This window comes from Pezoporus flaviventris, unplaced genomic scaffold, assembly GCF_033815535.1.
Source record: "Pezoporus flaviventris isolate CSIRO_AGI_PZ_B2104156 unplaced genomic scaffold, CSIRO_AGI_Pfla_v1 ptg000041l, whole genome shotgun sequence".
Taxonomy (NCBI): domain Eukaryota; kingdom Metazoa; phylum Chordata; class Aves; order Psittaciformes; family Psittacidae; genus Pezoporus; species Pezoporus flaviventris.
This window is the reverse complement of record NW_026892589.1, coordinates 4,902,137-4,926,221: the sequence shown is the minus strand read 5'-3', so window position 1 is coordinate 4,926,221 and position 24,085 is coordinate 4,902,137. Positions and strand designations below refer to the sequence as shown.

General features: G+C 42.7%; 1 protein-coding gene across 1 annotated transcript in view; it reads right to left on the bottom strand.

The window, feature by feature from the left end:
- BCR (BCR activator of RhoGEF and GTPase) overlaps nt 1-24,085 on the bottom strand; it is a 100,041-nt gene that overhangs the window by 44,061 nt on the left and 31,895 nt on the right. Inside the window, exon 2 of the mRNA XM_061465948.1 lies at nt 8,427-8,611. Within this exon, the coding sequence (XP_061321932.1) occupies nt 8,427-8,611 (185 nt within the window). The remainder of the gene's footprint in view (nt 1-8,426; nt 8,612-24,085) is intronic.

Genomic DNA, 24,085 nt, shown 5'->3' with positions numbered 1-24,085 from the left:
ACATTTCACAAGCTATTTTCTAGGCTAAAAGATTTTATAAAACATTTGCGAGGTGTCAAATCCCACCATAACCTCTTAAATAAAAGTGGCAGACAGAAGCTGTTCTAAGGAAATGAGTAAAATTTACATGCGCATCAGGTACTACATGGAAAGAAGAACTTGTCTTTCCTTTCTACCCCTTCAGTGACATTCAGGAAGAACCACAGTGCCTTTCAAAATCTTGAAAGGGCGTCTCAAAGACGCCAGGAATTTGTAATTCAACAGTCGTGTTGAGAAGATTTCAGGAAAACACCAGTGACAAACTACATGGTAAAATGAATGCTGAAACAGATTCTGTGCATCCACAGAGCACCCGGGTGACTGCCGGTTACAGCTCAAAGAGAAATGTGCAACAATGTTGTGACCATTCCTTATGATTTGTGTACCAGCAGTGCCTGGACGGCTGCCTCATGGACCATTTTGCAAGGCAGGCTACATACACATAATCCAGACAGACAGCCCCATGATGCTTAACAAAGGTTGCCTTCATCCAAAGAGGCAGGGATGTAGCAGCTTTGCTGCAAGGAAAACACAATACCTCTGTGGTTTCCAAAGGTTTCTTATAACATTTACAAAAGAAAAACACTGCCTCACAAAGAAGCATTGAGAAAAACTAACAGGGATCCAAAGTCCTCACTGCTGAAGATGAGGTAACTGGTCAATATTGACAAAGCACTGTAATGCTCTTTAGCAGGTTCTCTTGGAGGAGGTGAGGAATTAAAAGCCAGCTGAATATGTTTGGAACATCTGTAAAGAGCAGCACACAATCACAGGTTATTTAAATAATCCAAACTTCCTCATTACAACAGTGGCACAACTGTTTTCCTTATGGCATTGAGAGCAGTTTTCCTCTTCACAAATGAAAGCTTTAATTTACAAGCCAGTTCTTGCTGGGCACCGTCAGCTGACAGGGACAGCATTTTCTGCCTGAATGTTAATTTCCTCTCTTTAAAAGAGATGTTCTTTCAGAGAGACAAACATCTCCCAGGACACACTAGAGGCCTTCCTTCCTGGCCATTATCACAAAGTTACTTTGCAAAGTCCACGGTATTGTCAAAACCCTTTTTAATAGGAGTATTTTCCAAGCTTGGTCCTTGCAAAACCAGCCTCAGATGCAGCCAGACAGGGCAGGGCCTGGCTGCTTTAAGCTACAGTACAGCAGTTGCTGGAGAAACCCTCAGGGGAGTTTATCCAACAATCACATAGCACATGACAAGGTTTCCAATGCAATACCTCAAATTTACATACAGATTCCTCATATATGAAAAAAAACGATCTCCTGCTGCTCCTGCTGTGCCAGGGATCAATAGGACACCATGGTGCTGCTGTGTCTGCATTGTGCTGCCACTCTGTATTTCCTCCTGAGGGCCCATGCCCTGACAAGAGCTTCCTGCCGAGGGAGGCCTTTTCTGAGAACATCATCTGGGGTTGCACTGAGCAGCAGCTCTTGCTGCTACATGAACATCTGGAGAACAGCCCCTGTGCTTCTTCAGCCTCAGGGTGCTTTTTAAGTCACACGTGTTATGAAATGTACTCCAGGCCTGAGAAATTCACTGGGAGCTGGTGCCTACATCAGGAAGAAGAGGAGTAAATTTATGAGTTGGTATTACAACATTCCTCACTTACAGAACTGGGAACAGGCTCACCTGCTCACCTAAAACAAGGCACAGCAATTAGCAGGCAGAGATAAAAAGAGACTGACTTTCCGAGACAGCACGCCAAGATGTGGTGCACCCAGTGCCAAGGGCATCTTCTGCTTTGCCCATATCTGACAAAAAGGGAACCAAAGAGCAAGACTGTGACAACACCCTCACTGGCTTCTCTGCTTCTGCACTCCAGGCAGAAGGGCAGGTCAGAGAGGCAACATTCTGGGCATAAGCATCAAGCTCCCATCAGTTCAGGGAGACCTGTCAAGGCCAAGAACTCCTTTCCCCTACCCTGGCAAGAAGGAAGCAGTCAAAATCTTTGAGCTGCTTGTAGCAAGGGGAGGAGCTGGGATTGGCTAGAGAAAAATACACCTATTAACCAAAGCACAGATGGGATGGTCCCAGCAGGATGTGGGAGATGCCTGCATTGGCAAACTCTAACCACTCAGCAGGGAGTGCCTGGTGGTCAGCAGTCCACCCCATGCTTCCCACCCAGCCTGGTTAGCCTGTTTTTCACTTGTACAAGTCCGACCAGTATTTCATGTTCTCACTCTGTCCCTGCCTCTTTGATGCCAGCATTCATTTCTAGCCTTTCACTATTGCCCTTCCATCTTTTGGTTACCTCGATACATGTTTCAGACCAAAACTGTCTTACAAGGCTATCACAGGGCAGCAGCCAGAGCATTCCTGTCTGCCTGCCATAGGAGCTGTGAGGACCCAACTCCCAGCCAGGTCTGAACAACCAGTGCTTTGCTCCTGCTCCTCATGAACTACATTAAAAAATAAAAGAAACAAAAGGGAAGGTGAAAAGCAATATAAAGTTTCATGGGTATCTCATGCCAATAAGGTTCTGGTGTTTTCTTCACAGCTGGGTGGTGCTTCTTACTATTCCAAAGACTCAAAACTCAAAAGATTGAGTCACAGCCGTAAGTGCAATCTTGCGACCTGAAGCAAGGCCAGTCAGAGCGGTGAGAAGCACTGAAGATATGAGAGCACATGGAAACACTGGCCCTGAGCCATGGCTGTTCTCAATGTGTTTACAGCTTGTCAGCCTAAGTACTTTAGTTTACTAACCAGGTTGGCATTGCATGTTGTATTCAATTACAGCGAGCTTGAGATTCACTAGCTCCAAGGATTAGACAGATTCAGCCCCTCCTGACGCTGTTTAGAGAACTCTGGCTTTCTGGTTGCTGTTTAAATTAACAGCGGTGTTTTCTTGCAAATGTTGGATGAACGCAGATTAAGGATCTAGAAACCACAATACATCAGATTTTGCAGGGTGCTTGCTGCCAGCACAGCTCTGTAAAGAGAATCAGTGATTCAAAGTGGGCGTATAAAAGGCACTTTAACTCTCAGACCTTCTTTTGGTACAGTGTGTTCATATGCTGTGCAGTGAATACATTCAAAGGAGAAGTTTCCCATAAGGACGGCTCAGAATCTCATAGAGAAGCTGACTGACTACAAAAGAGAAAACACATTCATTTCCATTTTTTAAGTGTAAATATCTTTGAAAGCATCTGCTAAACAAGCTGGAGGTGTCTCATTGTCTCGGTGATATTAAACAGGGTGAATTCTGTAATCAAGACAATCATGCTCCATGCACAGAGGGGAAGGAGCAGGGAAAGAAGCCAACATTATTTATAACCTCAGTCCTGGTGTGCCAGTTCTCCTCAGGAAGGGCTGTGCATCCAGGCAGAGCCCTTAAGGAGCAAAGAATTGGAGAATAAAAAGGAAAAGTTGCATCTGCTGGGGGTGGTGAGGGAAAAGTGACAGTAGAACAAACCAAACAAAACCGAATACTGAGAGGAAGAAAGAAGAAGGATTTGGAAATGCTGGAGAGGGAAGGACCAGCTAGCAACAGAGCTACCAAGTAGACCAGTAATCCCATTTAGCGATGTAGCTTCAGAGGTCAGATTTTCTGGCCCCCCCTGGGACCAAGCTGGAAGAAAAGTCTACAACCTGCTCTGCCATACCCCTCTTTCCACATGGCTGGCAGACTGAGAACAGAAGAACCTAGTCTGAAGGTCAGCAACACAGGCCAGTGCTGGGCTAACCAGGGCCCTCACAGCAGAAAAGGGAAGAGAAATTCTACCTGCAAATCTCCAAGTAGCAGCCAATTTCCATCCAGACAGAACAGAAAGTAGGATTTAGTTGCTCAGCTTTAGCATTCCTGCCTTCCTGGGCATGATAAACCTAAGAATTGACCTATTTTGGCAAAAAATTCAACTTCTCAACATAGAAAAGTTCCTCTTCTTGTTTCTGGGGGACAGGATGGAACCAGCCTCTCCACCAGCTGCCCTGTGCCCACCTCCAGAGCCACACACACCCCTTTGAGCCTGGCTTTGCTGGCAAGATCTTGAAAGGCCTTTCTTACTTTTACTCTTTCCACAGCTGTAACCTCTTCCCTCATGAGTAGCAGCAATAAGATCATGAAGACTGCAGGTTCCCACCCTCTCTTTAGCCTTCAAGCTGCAAGCTATGCCCTTGTAAACTCTCAGCAATAACTCTCAGCTTCTCTGTGCCCCGAGAACACTGTAGCAAGCTCCCCCTCTGTCCTCATTGAACTCTACCCAGGTATCTCCTCCACTCTTTTTTATGGAGAAGATAGACACATTCACATTCTTTCTCTTTCTGGGGCTGAATTGCTAGTACCTATTCTAAACACTGTCTGAAACCTTCTGAAGCCATCACTGTTTTATTTGGCAAACACCTGGGCTAACGTTTGTCAAGGCAGGTTTCCAGAATTATTTGTAAGTTCAATCACAACAGTTCAACTGTTACAGAAAGCAAGGTTCAGAAAATAAAATAACTTTTGAAGTTAAACAACCAACCAACTTAAACATCAGTGGAACCTATTTCTCCTTTTTCCTCTCTCCCCTATATGCTTGCTTCAAAGCAACAAAGTCTGGCAAAAGCACTGGATTTATGCCAGGACATGCACCAGCAGCTCAGCATGACATTCTGGAAAAGCCAGAAGAAGGGGTACCACATGGCTTGCTCAACAGAAACATTTGTTAAGGCCTCCTTACCACAAAAATGACAAGTCAAGGGATGCTGAGATCCACACTACAAACACCCGTGTTGATGATGTGCTCTCTGGGTCACAGACAAAGCTACTGCTGGTGTGCCTCTTGTTACTGTCCTTGGATGGTTTGTGCAATGGACACATAGCAAATGGAACATGAACACATAAGAGGTGGCTGATGTGGTATAGTTTGGAGAGAGACTAGCCAGTGTATTTTAAATGTGCTTATATGATTCAGGTGGTGGTGGTGAATCAGAAAACAGATCCCAGATGACAAGGTGTAGAACACCACAAACCTTCTCAAAGTCAACTGCAGCCCTCACTCTCTGAAACACAAAACATGAGGCACTGGGAGAGTTGATCACTCTGCACATTGAGGGAAAAACATGAAGGCCCTCCAGAAGCAGTCCAGACGTTCCTCTTCATTCTCTTTTAGACAGAGACACTGCTTTTGCCACTTCGTGCTTTCTCTATCATGGCTGGGAAGACCATGTGCAACCCTAATGCGTTACCCAACCAAAGGCTGCTATAAGGAGATGAAAGGACTTACTCAAACACCTGGCAGAAAAGTACAAAGCCCAGAGTAAGGCCACAAAAATAAGTCAAAGCAAAATGCCCTCAATATGGATAAGGCATATGAGGATCACACCAGAATGCTGCTATGCCTGTACAAGACTAAGAGAATTACTTAGAATTACAATAAGGGGAAAAAAATACCATTGTTTGCAATGTCATTTTCTCAGTGCCTGACTCCACTGTTGTTAACTGTTGGTTGAAAGTGAAATTAAAGGGATTTTACTTTAAAAATGAAGAAAAACGCATTATAAGTCAGAGCCTGGTCTTGCAGAACATTATGCATTGCACATTAAGCACCCAAAATTAGCAGATGCTTTTCCTATAATCTGTCTGCCTTGATTACCAGTGGTTAGTGAACATACCAACCTCTTATCTCACAGGAACATTGCAAGGATAATTAAGACCTGTGTAGCATTCCAACTGTATTTGGAGTTAATGGTCATGCCAAAAGGAAATGAGTATTTTTGTACCCACTGAGTGCAGTTTGCACAGTGTCCTGTAAGGTGTACACATAACTCTAGAGTTAAAATACTGAATACAGTGAGTATCATTCACTATATACACTGAACAAAGCAGGAGAACCATAGGAAGAAAAAAAAAAGGACTTGATTGTGTAATTGAAAATCATCATAAAACTTCAAGGCAAGGCTACAGGCACAAGGCAAGGCTGGATACCATAGGCATTTCCTAGCTTCTGAATGGCTTCACAATCTTAGTATTGTGACAAAGCAGTGTATGTACTGCATGCGTTATGTTGTTACATACAGAAAACCTTTTATTTCTAGACTCTGGTCATAAAGACAATTGAAAGTTTTCAGAATTGCAGGCACCTAAGAAAGAAGCAAAAGGCAAGGAGACAACTACAAAAGCAAACACAGCTAAACAAAAAGTGGGTTTTCCTAATCAAGTGTAATGAAAAAGAAAATAGGAAAGACATGGTATTCCTCGTCCAAAATCTTTTATGTGCTTGGCTCAGCACAGTGTTTGACACTTTATTTTGTTACTGATGTCTTTTCCACCACAGCTAAAAACATTCCTTCAGTACAAGCTGACAGAAAGTTTAATTACTTTGGGAAATACTGCAACCATCTATAAATTAGTCTCTTCCTCCTTGTCATGGACCATCCTTCATTAGTGGTATTGTCATTTGTGGACTAATTACAGCAGGATCAACTGAAGCAGCTGAGGTTCATGATTAGAAGTCTAATCTCTATCAGGACACCCCTTTCTTCTGGAAGCCATAAAACATCTGCAACATCTGCCATGTATGTTAAAAATCTATCTTTAAAAAGGCAGGCTTCCAACACCATTAACATAACTTTGAAATTAATTACTGTTAAATGCTTATGAGAAAATATTCAAACAAATAAAGAGCAAGATTAAATATCAGGCAGTGTCTCTTCCAAGCCTCCAGTCACAGGCACTATGACAAGCGGTTCTTTGCAGATAACCCTCAGCCATATGTAGTCACATAGCATTTTTCCTTCATCCTGTGAAACATAACTTGAAAATCTCAAGCCAGTATTAAAATGTTCTTAGAGCTTTTGAATTTACTAATGACCACTTCTTCATTCAAAAGCCTCTTGCATATCCTAAGAATTCTCATCTTAAGAGATAAAAATAGTATCTCGGAACTAATAGATTAAAGCATGAGAAGCTAACTATATTCCATACTTTATATTCAAATAAAATTAAGCAAATAATAACATATGTACATGCTAATGCCTGAAGATAACTTGACAATGCATTTTTATAAATGAGAAAAAAAGAACAAGAACACTGCCTCAAGTAGGCTTCTCATTCTAACATACAACCTACAAAAAGTAAGGAAGCATATGATCTGGCACTAACCAATAAAGCATAATAGAAGGATGTATATAACTAATTCCAAGTAGCAATGGTTTGTGGAACTTGTCACAACTCCTGAAATCATTCTGATGCAAGAGAAAGAAAAACAACCTGTAGATAAAGCTGATGGTGTAGACCTACATATACACCAATATCTGTAAAATACCCATCTTCTTCTCCCATGACACCTTGATTAATAGAACAATATAAAGGCAACACATAAGCTAAGCCACTTGACAGATTTCAAAGTGTCATTTACAGTGTGGGAATTCAAGGTTGTTTGGCTACGCTTTCTTAGAAATAGTCAGGAAGGAAGTGACAGTTGTCTCTGTGCTATTAAGTTTTTTTATGAATGACTTGGGGAAACCAAATGTTTGCAGATGACAAAGATATTCAGGGAAACAGCATCTTAGGATTGAGTTCTCTACAATAGAAGAAGGATAAAGAGAAACAAAGGTTGAAAGTCAAACAAGTTAACTTAAGCTGAAATATTTAAGACGTTTCTGACTGAAGTTAGCAGAGTCAAGAGTTATTTACCAAGGCAAGCAGCTGAGTCTACCAAAGCTATTGTAAAAACAAAAACAGAAATTTTCCTTAAGTTCCATGATACTGAACCTGAAGCAAAACTAAGGCAGGATATCCTGAAGGTCCACATCAAACCACAGGTCAGGCTAGGTGGTCCCTTCTGAACTTTTTATCCACCATAGACTATATAGAGAGCTATTTAGTGATTAGTCAAATTTATTATAAGTGGTCACCTGCTACCCAAAGTAACCATACTCCAGAACTGACAGTTTTAATTCCACTTACTCCATTTTCATAGGGTAAGGGAAACAGATCCTATATTCTAGATGTTTTATCAAAGCCTTTAATCTACCTGAAAACAACTCTTATTTTCCTTGTGAAAGGCAATGACAACCCACGTGCACAGATGTATGAACATCATAATGTAGGATACTTTATTTCAGAGTCTGCTTTCCAAAATATTTGGTATTTAGAGACCCTCTCAACAACAATTAATCACCGATTCTCTCCACTAAAATTCACAAAGGGTGAAAAACTGAGGCTTAAAAAGCATACACACAACAGTCATCCCTGAAGTTCAGGCTCAGCATCAGCTAGAAATCTCAGTTTAGCTTTACATCTACAATATCAATCAGGCACTGTTATATTATGTCAGGTAATCTGTCCTACAGTGCTGGTAGTCCCCGTCTTTGCTCCCTGTTAAAGCACTCTAGCCCTTGCAAACCTATAAGACTTTGCTGACTCAAAAAAGGCAGAAAAGAACTCACTGATTTTGTAGATTCCAGAGACCCTGAAGATAGGGTGTCTCGGCTGCCCCGACTCTTGGAACTGAGATGGGGTGAGGATGATGGCGAGTCATCAATATAGGGCATCATATCATGATGTCGCCTCTGTTCTTCAGCACGGTCTGCATCATAGGCATAGCTAGGTGGTGTGCCACTGAATGAAGCATCTGGAAAACACAGGAGAAAAATCTGTCTGGTCAGAGTCAAGCTGGGCAGGAGATAGGCTGGTCAACCAGGGCACTGCCTGCCTCCCACCTATTATGATTACTTATCAGCAAACCCAGAGTCAGTGATAGCTAAATATACATCAAGTGGAGGTGTAAATTTAATTACACTCATGTTGGCACCAAACGCTCACTTCAGTCATTCTAAGTCCTAAAAGGTAAAGTCCTTTCCAGTATCTAAAATCAGTGTTCATTTAATTACAGCTCCTTCCCTCAAGTACTCCCTCAAAAGCATCAGCATAAAAATTAATCCTTTTGCAGGCTCCAACAAAGTTCTGCAGTCTGGGGTTAGGCACATAGTGCATTAGAGTAATAGACCCTGGGTTTTAATGCTGAACAAGAACAGATGATGCACCTGCCAGTTTAGCAATCCTAGATAATACACAGCTATGGGAGAAACATAACTCTTTCCAGACCTCTCAGGAACAAAGAAAGAAAGGTCTTACATGTCAAGTGGACCAGCCTATTGTCAAAAATAAAATCCTAAGAGGCCCTCTTGTACTGACTGCCTGCTCCTCCATTTGAAGACTAACTCCTTACACAAATGAAGAAACCACCACCCTGCTCCCTCCTACACACCACCACCCCCCAAATAACAGAAACAAACCACCCAACCAAAACCAATCGTGAATATGTGGTATTAATACTCAAATTAACCATTACTGTATGAGATATCAATGAACTTCAGCTGGAAAGATGAGTAGTAAAATTGGTTCTGGTACTTCTAGTAGCTGCATACAGAGACTGTTTCTGCAAAAATCTATGTTCAAGACACAGTGAGCAGATCCTTGTACCATAGGTTAAAAGGTCTTTCACCTCATCGCACAAAGAAATATACACAAGAGGACCAAAACTTGCTTTCTGCACAGTGGCACTGCCTCACACACATCTTGCCTGAGAGAAGCTGGAGACAACCTTACGTATGAGTTACATGGGCCTGGAAAGCACCTTCACCTGTCATGCCCACATGTCCCATGTGTAACAGGAACTGCCACGCATGGCTGCACTTAAATGGTAGGGTCGTTCCTCTTCTTTCACTTACAGGTCACAAAACACCACTCTTCTCCCCAGACTAAAAAATAACCACAGGGAGATAAGCGAGATCCACTTTTACAGTAGCAAGGAGCTTTCTGGAAAACAAAGTCACACATACAAAAAAAAACAAAAAACAAAGGTTTTTTGTCTTACAAGTTTAAAATAATGCATTAAATTCACACTCGAACACAAGTAGAACTAATTTTTACTTGTTTTCACAAATATCCAGGTTCTGTGAACATACTAAGCAGCAGTTGCCAAGCATACTAATAATTGTGTTATACATCACTAAGGCAGGGTGGAGGAGTAACATTTTAAAGCCCACTTTCCTCCCTCACACTAAACTCAGTTAAAGCATGACTCATTCCAGTAAAGGATGTGAACTCTGTGTGGAACAGAATAAAACTTGATCCATGTGGCTTATTCAGGAGGGAGAGCTGGTCTAGGGAATTTACGCAAACACACTGAAAATCCAACAATAAACCCACTGTAGAAGTGAGCCTCTGTCTTGATTCATACCAAATACCACCCAACCTAAGAACAGCTATATGAGGCCTGGAGGCTGCTGAAGGACTATGGCAATATTATTTTAACAAGCTCAATGAATTTTATGTCACCCACCCACTCGTGGTATTACCTTGTGCTCAAGAAGCTCTCAAGAGTTCCTCAAAATGCTCATTAGATTGAGCAAGTCCACAGGAATGGGGAGGAGGGGAGAGAAGTGGTACATGTGCTCTGGAAGAGACTTTTGTCTAGATGTTAGAGGTTTCCAGAGCTCCCCAGCCGTTCAGAAGACACCTTATTAAGTTGATTTGGTAAACAGGGGCTTGAAAGGGAGTTGCTGAAATAAGGATATTCAGTCACAAACAAAAGAACTTTTAGATATCCCAAAGCTGCACAATGTCTACACCTGCAAGCCAAACACATCTCAGGCTGGAATTTTCAAAAGCTCCTTAGGTAAAAGCATGCAGAGAGAAGACAGAATGGCCCCACCAAACAGGGGAGGAAACACTGAAAAGAACAAGTACAGCTACCCTCCTCACACACAAGATGGATGGTCTCTTGTTTGGCCAGATGGGTAAGGGACTGTTACAGGAACCAGAATAATAAAGAGGAAGGAGGCTAGGTGGCTCATTGCATCCCTGCACTATTTATGCCATATTAAAACATACAATAAGAAGAACCCCACACCACAAAACCCTAACATCATGTAACTTTGGTGGAGGAGTAGAGATACCTGTTTTCCATTCAGTTGTGTCTGGTGCAACTTTCTAACCCAAGAAGCCTGCAAGGCATTGCTTACAGTTTAACGCTGACATTATCCAAGGAGGAACATCAGCACTGGGTGCTTATGTAGGCTTCATGCTTTGGTCAAGCAAGAGGTTTTGTTTCCCTTCAAAAGTTTCTTCAAACTACTTTTGTCCAAACCAGCTCCTCCTGAACACATGCTGTAGCAGGACCATGTTGCTGTGCAGAAATTAAGGCAGGAATACTTATTTTCACTCCCAATGCTTGCTGTCAAAATTTGTAGTTTTCTCCACTTCTGTTAATGGAGGAGTGAATGTAGATTAAAATATATTAGCAGAAAGGCTTGCAGTGAATCACAGTGTTTTTACTTTCCTCACTTTCTCCTGCTAAAAAGCAGGCTTCACACTTCTACCTTCCATAACATGTTCTGTCTCCTACTGCACAGGGAAACCTTTATCTGTTTATCAGAGAAACTGAAGGCAAGAGCAGGTGGAGGACTTAGGCTCAGAAGAGGAGATCTATTCCTAGCTCTGCAACAAGATTCAGTCTACCTTTGAATCACTGTCTCCCTATCCATACAAAGGAAAATAACACATCTCAACAAGTAATGAATCCATCAGTGTCACAGCCTGCCCATGAGATCTGTGCACAGAAAGCTCCACACAGAATTTAAAACTTTATTTCTGTATCCTCCAAGGATCCTTCACACATTAAAAAGCTTAGAAGTAGTTATAATCCCTATTCTTTCTATCACTGCTGCGTGCAGCACTGAAATTTACCTATGGAGGTTTCAATTATCTCCAAGGCGCAAGGACCTTCTTGCTTTTATTCTACCTTTTTTTTTTCCAACAGAAGCTAAGTATTACTGTAGCCAGACACACTATGCAAGTCTTAACACTAATAACAGAGGTAGACTTTTATCTCTGTGATTAGAGAGACCACTGTTGCTAGGGAAACTAGGTTATTCAGATATCCTAAACCCTCACAATGCTGCACAGGCTGTTCAGGCTCTACCTGGGAGCAAAAAGAGCAAAGCAGAGATTAGAGCCAGCAGCTCACCTGCTCAGACACTTCCAGGTGCTGCTGTTCTAGATGGCAATGGAGACAGCAGCCTGGCCCAAGCAAGAGCTCTTGGTTTCTTAGCCAGTGTCTCAGGCAGGGTGAGCATTAAATAGGTTCTTATTCTCGTTTCAGAGGCAGCCAGCAAATCATCAGTAACAGAGCAATCAAAACAAGAGAAAGATGAAATACAGGAATGCCAACTGCTGACCAAGGACAACTAAGGACAAAAGGTAGGCATGCCAGGATGATGTGCTCACATATGCTGTATTGAGAGAGCACCAGGGAGGGATACTGAGGACACTACTAAATGTGTTGTACCTCTCTCACCTCACCAGCAGGGCCCCTTTCTCCTCGTCTTTGGGTAACCTGTAGGAGAGCCTAAGCCATAGAGAAGAGCAGCAGCTGTGACTTACAGAAATGAGCCCTCTCAGCACCCGTGAGTAGCTTTCTCTCATAGAACTCCTCTCCTGCACTAGCACAATCTTCAGATGCAATGATCTACCTGGGGCTACTACAATGGTTCATCACCAATTCACATATTCTGCTAAAACCCTCATTTACTTCCATTCTTGGTTCTGAACCTCCCTGGCCTTGCTTTGCTCCAGCTTTTATGAATCTGTTCCACCACTCCCCTTCTCAGTTACTGCTGCCATCCTCTCACTTCCTTTCTCATGTCTATCCCCTTTTCATTCTTTTGGTTTTCTCAGACTTAGTATTCCTTTATTTTCCTGTTTGTCCCCTCTTCTAAACTGCTCCTCTCCTTCACTGGCTCAAATTTCACCTGGCTGGGTGTAAGGAAGAATCTAACAAATTTACAGTTTGTCACAAATTCACTGGCACTCAGACATAGCACAGAAACACTGTTCCCCTCTCCTTTTGCCTACACCCTTCCTGCTGGGTGCCACGTTCATTCTTTGGGAATATGAAATCCAGTCATCCATCTAACTTGAAAGCAGGAAGGGAAAAATAAATTAACTTATAAGTAGAAAGAAAGATTTGCTGTGTCTAATCCAGGGCCACACAATGGTTCAATGCATGTGTCATACTTTCACAGCATCACAACATCCATAGCTGCTGGAGAGGCTTAACAGAGGCACACAGAAGCTTCCAAGCTAACTGTGCTCAGCTAATCCCGCTAAAGGAGCGGTGAAGCTGCAGCAGCTCAGACCTGCCTGCCTAAGTAAATACCTACAATCCTAGAGGGGGAAGGGAGTTGCACCTCATGCCAAAGCCCCACATCACTGTGGTTTCATTGTAAATGGTACCAAGGCTAGCACAAGTTTGTAATGTCTACACTCACTCCAAAAACATTCCTGCAGCTGCAGAGCAGAAGAGAGCAAAGGCAGTTTGCATCCTCAGACTGTGTGTTTCTATGCCAGGGAATGTGTGAGGCCATAGTTTGACAATGCATTGTCTTGGCAGCAGTAAGGTTTAAGGTTTCCCCCACCAAACCATAAACCACTGCATGGCCTTTTCCCCTCTTACCCCTTTATTCTGCAACCCCACAGATGTCTACGGTCCAGATAAAGAACTCGGCCAGCTCAAAGAAAAGTATCTTCCCTTCTAAGCTGGATCAGCTCTCTGATCTAGTTCATGGCACAGAAATCCAAACGGAAAGGATACATGCGTGGTAGTTCAAGGGTGGATGTACATGAATATGATGCGCTGAAGACATCGTATTAGCAAAACACTGCTTGAGTTTCCTTTAGGCTGAAGCTGAGTCAATTCCTGAGATTTACACAATTGGTTTGGCCATAAGCTACCAAAATGAAAGACTTATCTCCACTTCCCTCCTCTTTTTTTTCCCCTCCATCCTTAGGGAAACCTTTAAGTTACTAATACGCCTTACCAGCTTTAGCTCCAGCTTTTACATACTGCTGTCTGCCTGGTGATAAACAATACAGAATCATGTCATTTATTTCTTAGTGCTGGCCAGGCTACTTGAAGAGGAACCAGGGATTCAGGCCCAGCACATGTAGAATTATTTTGGTGTGGATAGGCTGTGAATGCAGTTGCCTAGGGGATACAGCAGCACTTTCTAAAAAACACAGGAGAGTTAAACTATGGGAAACTAAGCATCTTGTTTACTTCCTTGATACCTTCTGAATCATCATCTCCAAACCCTTCTACACTTTTGCACAGAACTGAGATCCATAAACAATAATTATGCTGTCTACTTGTATCAGGAGCCTGTCCCAGAATAAAGATCATGCCATATCCCTATGGCTTTATTCTTCTCAGACTGATGAAGAAAAAGCTCTGCTACAACGCTAAACAGACTCCAAACCATCTCCTTCATGCTCTGTATCTTTTCTCTATGTAAAGACAGTATATCTACATGTAAAGACAGTACATCTACATGTAAAGATGCATAGTGAAACCTGAAGTCTTCACTCATATACAAACCCAATTCATTTAGCAGCAACAAATCCCATTACTTCACAAATTCATCCTTTAGTATTAGATGAGCATGAAAGCAGAACAGCAAAAGGGAACAAAAGCTAGCTCTAAGCCTGCCTATGGCCTCAAGTGGTATTTCTCCATTAAGCACATGAAGAGAATCCAACTATCAGTGCTGAGACTCCTACAAGGCCCCCCATCATTTGCCATAGAAGAAAAATGTCCACAGAGGATGATGTTGCTCACCACTGCTGAAGAAAGCCTTTAGGAGCATGGGTTACAGAAGCAGAACTGCAGTGAAATATAACAGACCACCCAGAGGGAGCATCCATCAGCACACAAAACCAAGGCAGAGTTAAACCAGCAGTTTCATGCATTGCAGCCAAGCTGCTGTTTCCTTTCTGCAGGCAGGCATGAAATGGGCTCTGGAAGCGTGCTGCAGACTGACAACTTGCAATGAAGCACTCATTAGGGAACAGGACAGAAGGGGAACAGTACCCCAGGAAGGAAGGTTTCCAGTGTCCAGCTATGTATTTAGAATGACAACTACAGCTTATACAGCAACAAAAAAAGGAGTTCTGTGAATCCAGAACTTCAGCAGATTGCCCATACTTATTTCAGGTTTGCATCCTCCCCTCTCCCATTGTAACAGGTTGTCTCTTTCTGCAGCATGTTAAGTGGCAGAAATAAGTATCTGGCACATAGAAATTTTACCCAATGTTTCATTTTCTTTTAAGGGCAAAGGTGTGTTTGTGTGTGCACGTCAGTGTACATATATGCATGCATGCAGAGATTGAGAACTGCATCTTATTTTTGTGATGGCAGAAGGAGAAAGCAATGTACCTCGCATATGGAAGCAGCGAGACAGCAGGGGGTTCTCTCCACCCTCCCTCCCCTAAGGGACCTCCGAGAAACTTCTTTCTCTACCACAGTTGAGCTTTATCCTTGTAGAAGACAGCACACTTCAGTCTTTAGGAGACAAATAGACTGCAGTACACTTTTAATCTTTGAGGTGTGTCAAACCCACATTACTAAACATCTAAAAAAGAAAATCAGAGCTCTTTAATCTGCCCATATATTCCATGAAGAGTCCATGCAGAGACTAGAGGACAGGTCTGATCTGTTTGTGGCAGTCTGTTACCAAAACATGTTGTTGCATTTTGCTCTGACTGGCGATTTCCTGGGGACAGGTTTAACATCCATACAGATCTAATATCCATGCAGAGTGAGGGTCCATGATCCAGCCACGATGTAAAAGCTGGGACTACTGAGACCATTCTCCATCTCTGGGAAGCCTGAGGCATCCTCACACAGAACAGGAAGAACTGCTCACTAAGGCTATTGACAGAGTTGTTATCATGACAGAAAAAGTCAGGAAGCATCCGGGAGAATCCATCTTTTAGCAGACAAGACTGCACTGTAGCATGCAAATTTCTAAGCTTTTCCTTCTGCCAGCCAGCCCAGTTTCCCCACTGCTGATCTTTGCTTCAGACAACTCTGGCTTAGCAACCATGGAGTGCTAGATGCTAAGGAGTGTAGACCAAGCTGTCACCCACACATTACATTCAGACAGGCTTTGACACAGTGCATGCCACAGAGGTCAGCAAGGGAAGAGTAGCAGAGGTGTAAATTCCCACTTCCCTAAGACATCTGACACTTGGATCAGTTTCAAGCTGAAATACTGGGAAGGAAGCACAACCACTGCACACCATAATCTAGACAGAAGAGTTCGACTGATGATAACAGCTGTGATGAAGAGTAAAAAAGGTTACATATTTAGAAGATGTGGCCTTTCAAATACAGGATGTCTCCACAGCAATTTACAAGTTTCAGAATATACTACAAGCATGCTGTATGTAACTAACACTGGGAAAGAAAGTTACCCATACTTACTGTAGAAGGCAAGACTTGCACATTTCTCTCTGGCAGCTGACAAGACCTATGCTGTACTGGCTGCTACCTGCCCTCCAAGGCACTTAAAAGGTTTAATCACCATCACTTAGAGCCCTAAACATCAGTGAGTAAACACACACATACATGAGGTATGTTCCCAGCATGACTGGCTGCAAATATGCTGTCAACAGGTAAAGACAGAGCAATTCTGGTCAGGCCTGAATTATACAGGTATTTTCCATTCAAGGAAGAGCGTGAGAATACCTAACTCACAAGACAGGGCAGGGCCAAACCAGTGAAACTCCTGTTGCCTTTTTTCTTCTTTTTATTCCTTCTCCTAAATGTTTACCGCTAAGTCATATGGCACAAAGTAATGCCCCATAACATAGATGAATACCTCTTAGACTCCTGCCTTGGAGAGAGCAGGAAGTGAATCTGTTTTCATTCAGGATCTATGTTGTTAGATTTCTCCCCTGTTCTGTTTTCCCAGGCAGGCTGCAAAGGTTTCCATGTTCAGCTCGTGCTGGCAGTCAGGCCACTGGATGTTCTTGGCAAAATAATTCCCAGAGCAAACTGGAACACCTTTTCAGTTTTCCTTTCCATTCCTTACTCAGGGTTGTGTACCAAGTTAAGCGGTTCTCATTCACTGCAAGTCTAACAGGCAGAAAGCAAATTTTAGACCTGGTTACTAAGCAAAGACTTCTTTCAGTATAAAAACACACAGACAAGCAGATACATTCATAAGTCCATGTGGCTATGCACCAAAGGCACCAGGAGCTTTAGCACTGACTAGATCAGAGGTGCAAGCTGACTGAAAGAGAAAAAAAAAGGTTTCCATGAAAAATAAGGTTAAAAACCAAAACCAAACAAGTAAACACCAATGAATGACACACAGCTATATGGAGAAGAACCCAGAAGTCAGACTATTTCCCAACAAAAGCAGAGGATGCAATATGAGAGCTAAAGTTTTAGGATCCCAGCAGTCTCCACTCACTTTGTAGGTTCCTATCCATGTCTCTCCCACTGTCCCTTAACAGACATGTTTCCAGGCAGTACAGCAAACCAGGAGCTGGCTAGGCTAAAGAAAAAACTGGAAAGGCTGTTATTTTATAATCCAAAGCAGTTCCTTATTCCATTCTACTGATCATCTCCACACAGTGTATCAGCATAACAGCACAGAGGTGGCATGGAACAAATGTTCAGGTCAGTACTACTGCTGTGCTCGAACTACGGCTTTCATTTCCTTTCTAAAACAAACCCTAGAAACAAAGCCTAAAAGGAAACTGCATGTACTAACTACATTGTTAAGCTGCTTCTCTCATACCTAGGGTGGGTTTATCATTTGCCAGGTGAATGGATGAAAATTCCAGCCATAATCAGCATACTATTTACTATTTTGTTCTCCACAGTTGCCTCAGTATTGTAGCCATTTCAAACAACATCTGGCAACAGGAATCTCCAGAGAAGTAGGAGAGATTAGAAATTTATAGAAACTAAATGAATCAATTGTCACAGCACAATCTGTTAACAACAAAACCCATGATGTATAGATAACATTTCCTGTATTTAACTAGAGCAGACCTAAAGTCCTGCCATGCAAAGAGGAAAGAGCCTGCTAAAACAAGAGTTGAACTGAACTGACAGTTTTGTTGGAAGGGAAGGGAGGACCAGCCCTAGGCACAGGGGGTAATAAAGTCTGTTCAGAAAAAAACCAGGGCATGTGTCCGATAAGAACGCTGTGCTGTTTCTAGACCTTTCAGGATGAGCTGCTCTGGCTTTTATCCCCATATTGTTTTGGTTTCTCACTAGAGCACTGGAACACCAAGAAGCCAACAAAGCCAGCCACCATCTTCCTTGCTATACTGTTAAAAAAAAAACAAAAAACCATAAGCTATTGATTTACCATATTGGCCTAGAACAAGCAACCCAAGCTAAATGCCTTGCTGTGCAGATGGCTCTGCCTACACCACTAGCAACCTTTTCTGAGCACAGCTGCTGCCCAAGCTCAGTGCCTTCCTGTCAGCTGGCTGGAGAAGAAAAAACAACAGTTTTGTCATTCATAACCATGGCAAGGTAGTTACAGGAACTTTTAACTGAAGATGCTGAAGGTAGCACACAGCTGCCTTCCAGCATTAATAAACACCATCTACTCCCCATATCTTTTCCCTTGAAACTACTAGATAAGATGTAGGTTGCTGGGGTCACATATCAAGGCTTGTTCTGGGCTAGTAAGTTCTCACCTGACACCACCTTTCTTCCCAAACTATGTGCTTCTTTACAGAACCTGCTTTTAGAAGTGGAAGTCTTCCAATTGTTGTGACTGTGAAGAATAATCTTAGAAAAACATGATTCACAAACAAGCAGCATAGTGGTGCTGGTCAGAGTTCTCAGAGAATATGAAGAGCAGATGAAAGACCTGTCACTCAGATCACATGGTGTACTCCATCAGACACCAACAGTGCTATTTTACACTTCAGCATCATTGACTGATTTATTGCCATTCAGATTTTATCAAAATATGCAATAAGAGGGATCTTATTTTGGTAACACAGATGTGTAACAACATTATGTTAAGCCCTGCCATCCCACAGCATGAATGAGCCAAGAAGTGATTTTGAAGCCATGCCAAGGGGAAGCACTAAACCACCAATTAATTTAACCCAAATGAAAACAGGACCACAACAGTCCCAACTAAGATGAAACAACCTAGTTAGATGATAGTGTCCCCCAGATTCTTTCCTCTTTTCTATCTACAAAGCAGAGCTCCTGGCTCAGGCAGTACCTATCAAAGCAAATTATTTTGAGTACTTGTACCCAGGAAGTCACAAAGTAGTTTCATTGAATAACTTTGCACTAAGGCCAAGAACTGAGCCCTTGTGCTACCTAAGACTTCAAGGGGAGCTGCAGATATGCAGAGGCACACAGACCCAGGCAGGATCAGAGCCTGTGCAGACAGCTGGAACTGCCACACACACTTCAAGGGCACTCAGAAGCTGTAACTCACATCAGCTGGTACAGGAGAAGAGGGCAAAGCAGGACAAGGACTTACCTGCGAAAACAGCAGTAACTGCTGAAAGCCTTAGGGAAGCCTTTGCACTATTGCTGTACTGCAGATGATGCAGCTCAGGGCATCATTCCCTGTGAATGATGAGGACTCATTCCCAGGCAAGTCACAAAATCAACAGAATCTCAAGGGAGTGTGCACCCACACCCCACTGTCCTGCACAACACCCTCTTTCCCTAGTAGTGAAGGAAGCTTGCCAAGGAAAAGCTCTGGACACAAAGTGTCAAGATACACAAAATATATGCACCAAGTGCATGTACATACACACATACATACATATATATATGCATACATACACACAGCCTACAGCATAAGGTTGAGCAGTTGTCCCAAGTACCTGGGAACAGAATTTGGCTGTGCCAAAACACAGGCCAAACCCAAGGAATCCACACCAGACCCCTACTGAGAGGCTTCTACAACAGGATAAGATTTTAAAAGATTCTTTGAGACAAAATCTGGAAATCTTCAAGCCACAGACACAGAACTTGCAAAAGCCCTTCATGTGGGGCAAGAGATAATAGAAATTTGTGCCCAAATGCATTTCAAATACTCATACGGTCTCAGCACCTTGACCAGACACCTTAGGAAGGACAGAGACCTAAATGCTTATTTGGCCTCATTCAGGTAAGGTTAACACATCAATTTGTATTGTACCGGAATCTAGCCAATGGAATAGGCAGGTGGCTAGCACCACCTACCCCTGAAACAACTGATTTAGGAATGATGTCAACTTTATGCAGCCCAGAGGCATATCCAGAAGCAGAGAAATCTCTTAGATGGAGTAAACTGCTTACTGGAAGAGGCTCAAACAGAAGAAATCCTCACACTTATGCTCTCCCCCACCCCCAATCAGAGAAAGAGGATCCAGGCCGTGGTTTTTGACTTGACCAGAACATTTTGTGAGGAAAAAAAAAAAAAGAAAAAAAAAGGAAAAGAAAAAAAGAACCAGGCACAGATACTTATTCTAAACTAAGTACATTCTACGTACAGCTAATGCTTGTGCCAGTAACAGAGCACACACCCAGTAGGATGGCTGCACTCCTCCATGCGGCACAGCTGTGGCCTGCTGGCTGCTCTAAAGCTTAGTTGCTTCATACCTTCATTCCTTTTATAGGAAATGTATGTATTTGTTTTAATCTCTTGTCTTTCACATCATGTTTGTAGGTGGTTAAATATTTTGAGTGAAAACTTCAGAGAAAAAACCTAACCATCTTTAAATGGAATAAATGTACAACCAGAAGCAAGTAAAACACAACAGGGGAAAAATAAAGGAACGCTTGTACATCAGCACTATATTTAGATACTCTTTACTAGGAATTTTACAGAAACTTGGAAGACGTGTTGTGTTGATGCTTGGTCCGGCCCTAAAGCAATTTGACACAGCCCTGAAATAGAAGTTGTGACGTTTCAGACTGCAAGCTGCACAGAGCAGATACTGTTCACCAGCACAGTAACTGTTTTCTAAAGGATCTCTGCATGCCACTACGTTTCCTGGATTAATGCTTCACTTGAACTTGCAGCAGCATTTTTAAACAACAACTACACTGTCTGACAGACTGCACACTTTGATAGGTTTGAGATAACTGAACAATTACTAAGACAAAGCAATACTCCTGTCAATAATACTACAGCAGAAAGACATAAATACTGCTTGTAATTTGCTATATGGGACTAGGCATCTGATGTGTTAGCAGGCTATCTACTTGCATAGTGTACAAAGTTGGCTCCTGCCCCAAGAGTAGGGTTTGCCCAGAATGGAAGACAGACCAGAAAAAAAGAAGAACACTTTAACCTGGGATTTGTTTTAGTTCTTCAAAGTGCCACAGGATGGATTTTATACAGTTCTTAAAACATACCCAACCTAGCACTGTGGGCACATTTTATTACAAAGGCTGTATGTGGCAATGGAAATCCTGTTCAGAACATCACTATTACAATACAACGGCCGCATTCAAGAAGCACCTTTTCTGTCCTAAATACTCATTTCTCTTCCTAAACCAAAAACCATTGAAAATAGAGAAGGAGGAAGGTATCTTGGGAAGGTGAATTAGAAAGGGATTAATTAACTGGTAGAGGACATGGAGAATTTTAGGGACCACACTGGTACCTCACATATCTGAGTAATTCATGAAAATTAGACTTAGACCCAAGCTACTCAAGCAAATTTTTGCCTAGATCCTTGGCGAAGAAGCTTTCGATCAAGAAAGCATAAAGTATAAAAACAGCAGGTGTTAAAGATGCCACAGAGAATGACATCAAGTAGTAATGGAAAAAACTCAGTTCACACAGCAGAGATGACAAATGCCCTCAGGCATTTTCTTCCTCTTAATAATCACAACCACTGAAGCTGTTAGTTTCACATCAGTAAGACAGGGCTTGTGGACCACAAGTGGCCACACACAGAAGGAGCTACAGGAAGTGAAACATGTCCATTCTGTCCAAAAATAAAAATGAGCTTGATGTCAGTATCAACGGATCATTTTATAAAGGGCAAGATGTCTTTTAACAGCAGCCTAATAGAGATGGAAAATGATGGAATAGCCTCATTTTTGTTTATGGGTTTGTTTTTAACAGATGGGAATGAGAGAAGAGAAACAAAACAAGGACAACTCATTCCTTTTGCAAATTACTCCTGATTGTAACAGCAAAGATAAAATATGAAGCTTCGTAAGCACCTGCACTGATGATCCCCATGTATTAATGAATCTTAAGAGATTCATTAATGAAGCTTAACAAAGCTTTCATGAACCTGAAGGCTAGGTTCAGTTCTTAGACGGTGAGAACTTCCTAGGTGAAGCCAGCATACCCTTGTGCTCACCAAACACCACTCAAAGATTACTCAGTCCTCAATTCTATGTCAAGTGGATGAGGTCTCTTGCCTTTGATCATTATGCCCCTCTTCAACAGGAAGATGAGGATCCATATTTTGTCCAACTCTACCTCAAGAGTTTCTCTTCTGATTATGATTAGTGTCTGATGTTGACAAATAGGGCAATAACAAGGGGGGAAGGAAGCACAGCTCACCCTTGTCAAAAGGTAGCTGTATGGTGGCCTAGACATCACATAAACTGGATGTTAACCACAGGACTTGGTTGCTCAATATTAATCACCATCCCTATTCTCTATGAGTCACCACAGGACCTTACAACTGCCAGATCCCTCTTCTAAAGCTTGGAGATTTAATCTTGAACTGAACCTGAAGTTAACTTGGTATCATGCACATCAGCTTAAAGAGGCACAAAGGCTCACAGAAGCAAAGCCAGTGAGAGTTTCAGGACCTGTAGTGCTCACTCAAGAGACTATTTTAATAGAGAACCACAAAGTGTTCCTGCTGCTGTGGTGTCTTGATTATAAGGATTTGAGCCTAACGTGAGTCTCCTCCGACGGCTGCCTCCCTTCCACAGGGAAGGATGAGCACTGACTGATAGGTCCCTAGCAAGGAGCAGCCACTATTCATTTTCTGTAGCTGCTTCTTGGAAGCCAAGTTCCCCATGGCATCTGAAAAAAAGCCAAGGGTGAACTGCAAAATTTAGTAACAGCAGGATCTGCAGCACAACAGTCTCACAGTGCACAGACTTTTCCAAAGGGATTACTGGTTATCAGCCACTGTCAGAGGGGGCTCTTTAGAGGAGGCTGGCACTTCTCCCAGTAGAAGGTGTCAGGGGATGACACAGACCCTAGGTAAAGAGGCATAACAGCCCACTGCTGTGGATGAACGCCCTCTGAGAACCAGGGAAAAGTAGTTACTGCAACAGCATGTTCTCTCAAATGACAGTATTAACTAGCAGTGCACCAAACAGAGCTTAACCCTAGAGCACCCCTTAAACACAAAGCTTAGGCTCCCTCCCCTCCTCCAGTCAGGGCCAGGCAAATGGTACAAGTGGAACCAGCACTTACAAGAGACCATCACATGTCTTGGTATCACATGAACTGGTCTCATGAGGACATTATTGATCAGTGCCATTTTCACCAGGTGCATATAACCAACTACAGGTCCCACTGGCACTTGGGAGGAGGCAATCGTGCTGTGCCTTATAGTGGGGAATGTGGAGAGATGTGCAGTAGCACACTTAAGAAAGCTTGTGAGTTCAAAAGGCAGGTGTTTAAAACCCACTTCTCAGTAAAAACTTGGAATGAGGACATTGCAAAATGAGCTTCCCTCTGGATATACAATTTCATATTCAAACCCAGACTCACCTTTCAGGCATATAAACAGGCCAGAAATGTCCCTCTCTCCCAGTTACAGTATTTTCTCGCTAATCTGCCCTCTAGATAGGGCAGGCTTACCAGTCCCCATTGCTTCTCTCTGACCAGAATGTAAACCTTCTTGCCTGGTATCCTCCAAGAACCTCAGACGCCTCTTGCTTAGCCCACAAGGTCTGCAAAGCCAAGGCTGGAAAAGTTCTAGTATGTGAATATTCCTATTCCACTGTCTCAAGCATTTCTGTAAAACAGCTATGGCTGTACAGATGCCAGGACACCAGGCCTACAACACAGCAGGTTGCCTTATGGAGTTCCAGGAGAAACTTTGAAGAGGATACATTCAGTAAGATTCTCACCTCCTTCAAATTCTATTAATAATCGACTTCACCTACGGAATGCTGTCCATGCATTACACAGATCCTAAGAATGCCACAGTGTGGGTCGGGTACACAGCCCTCCACATCTGGAGGCCTGCATACAACGGGAGGCCAAGGCTGCATCATGTGCCAGGA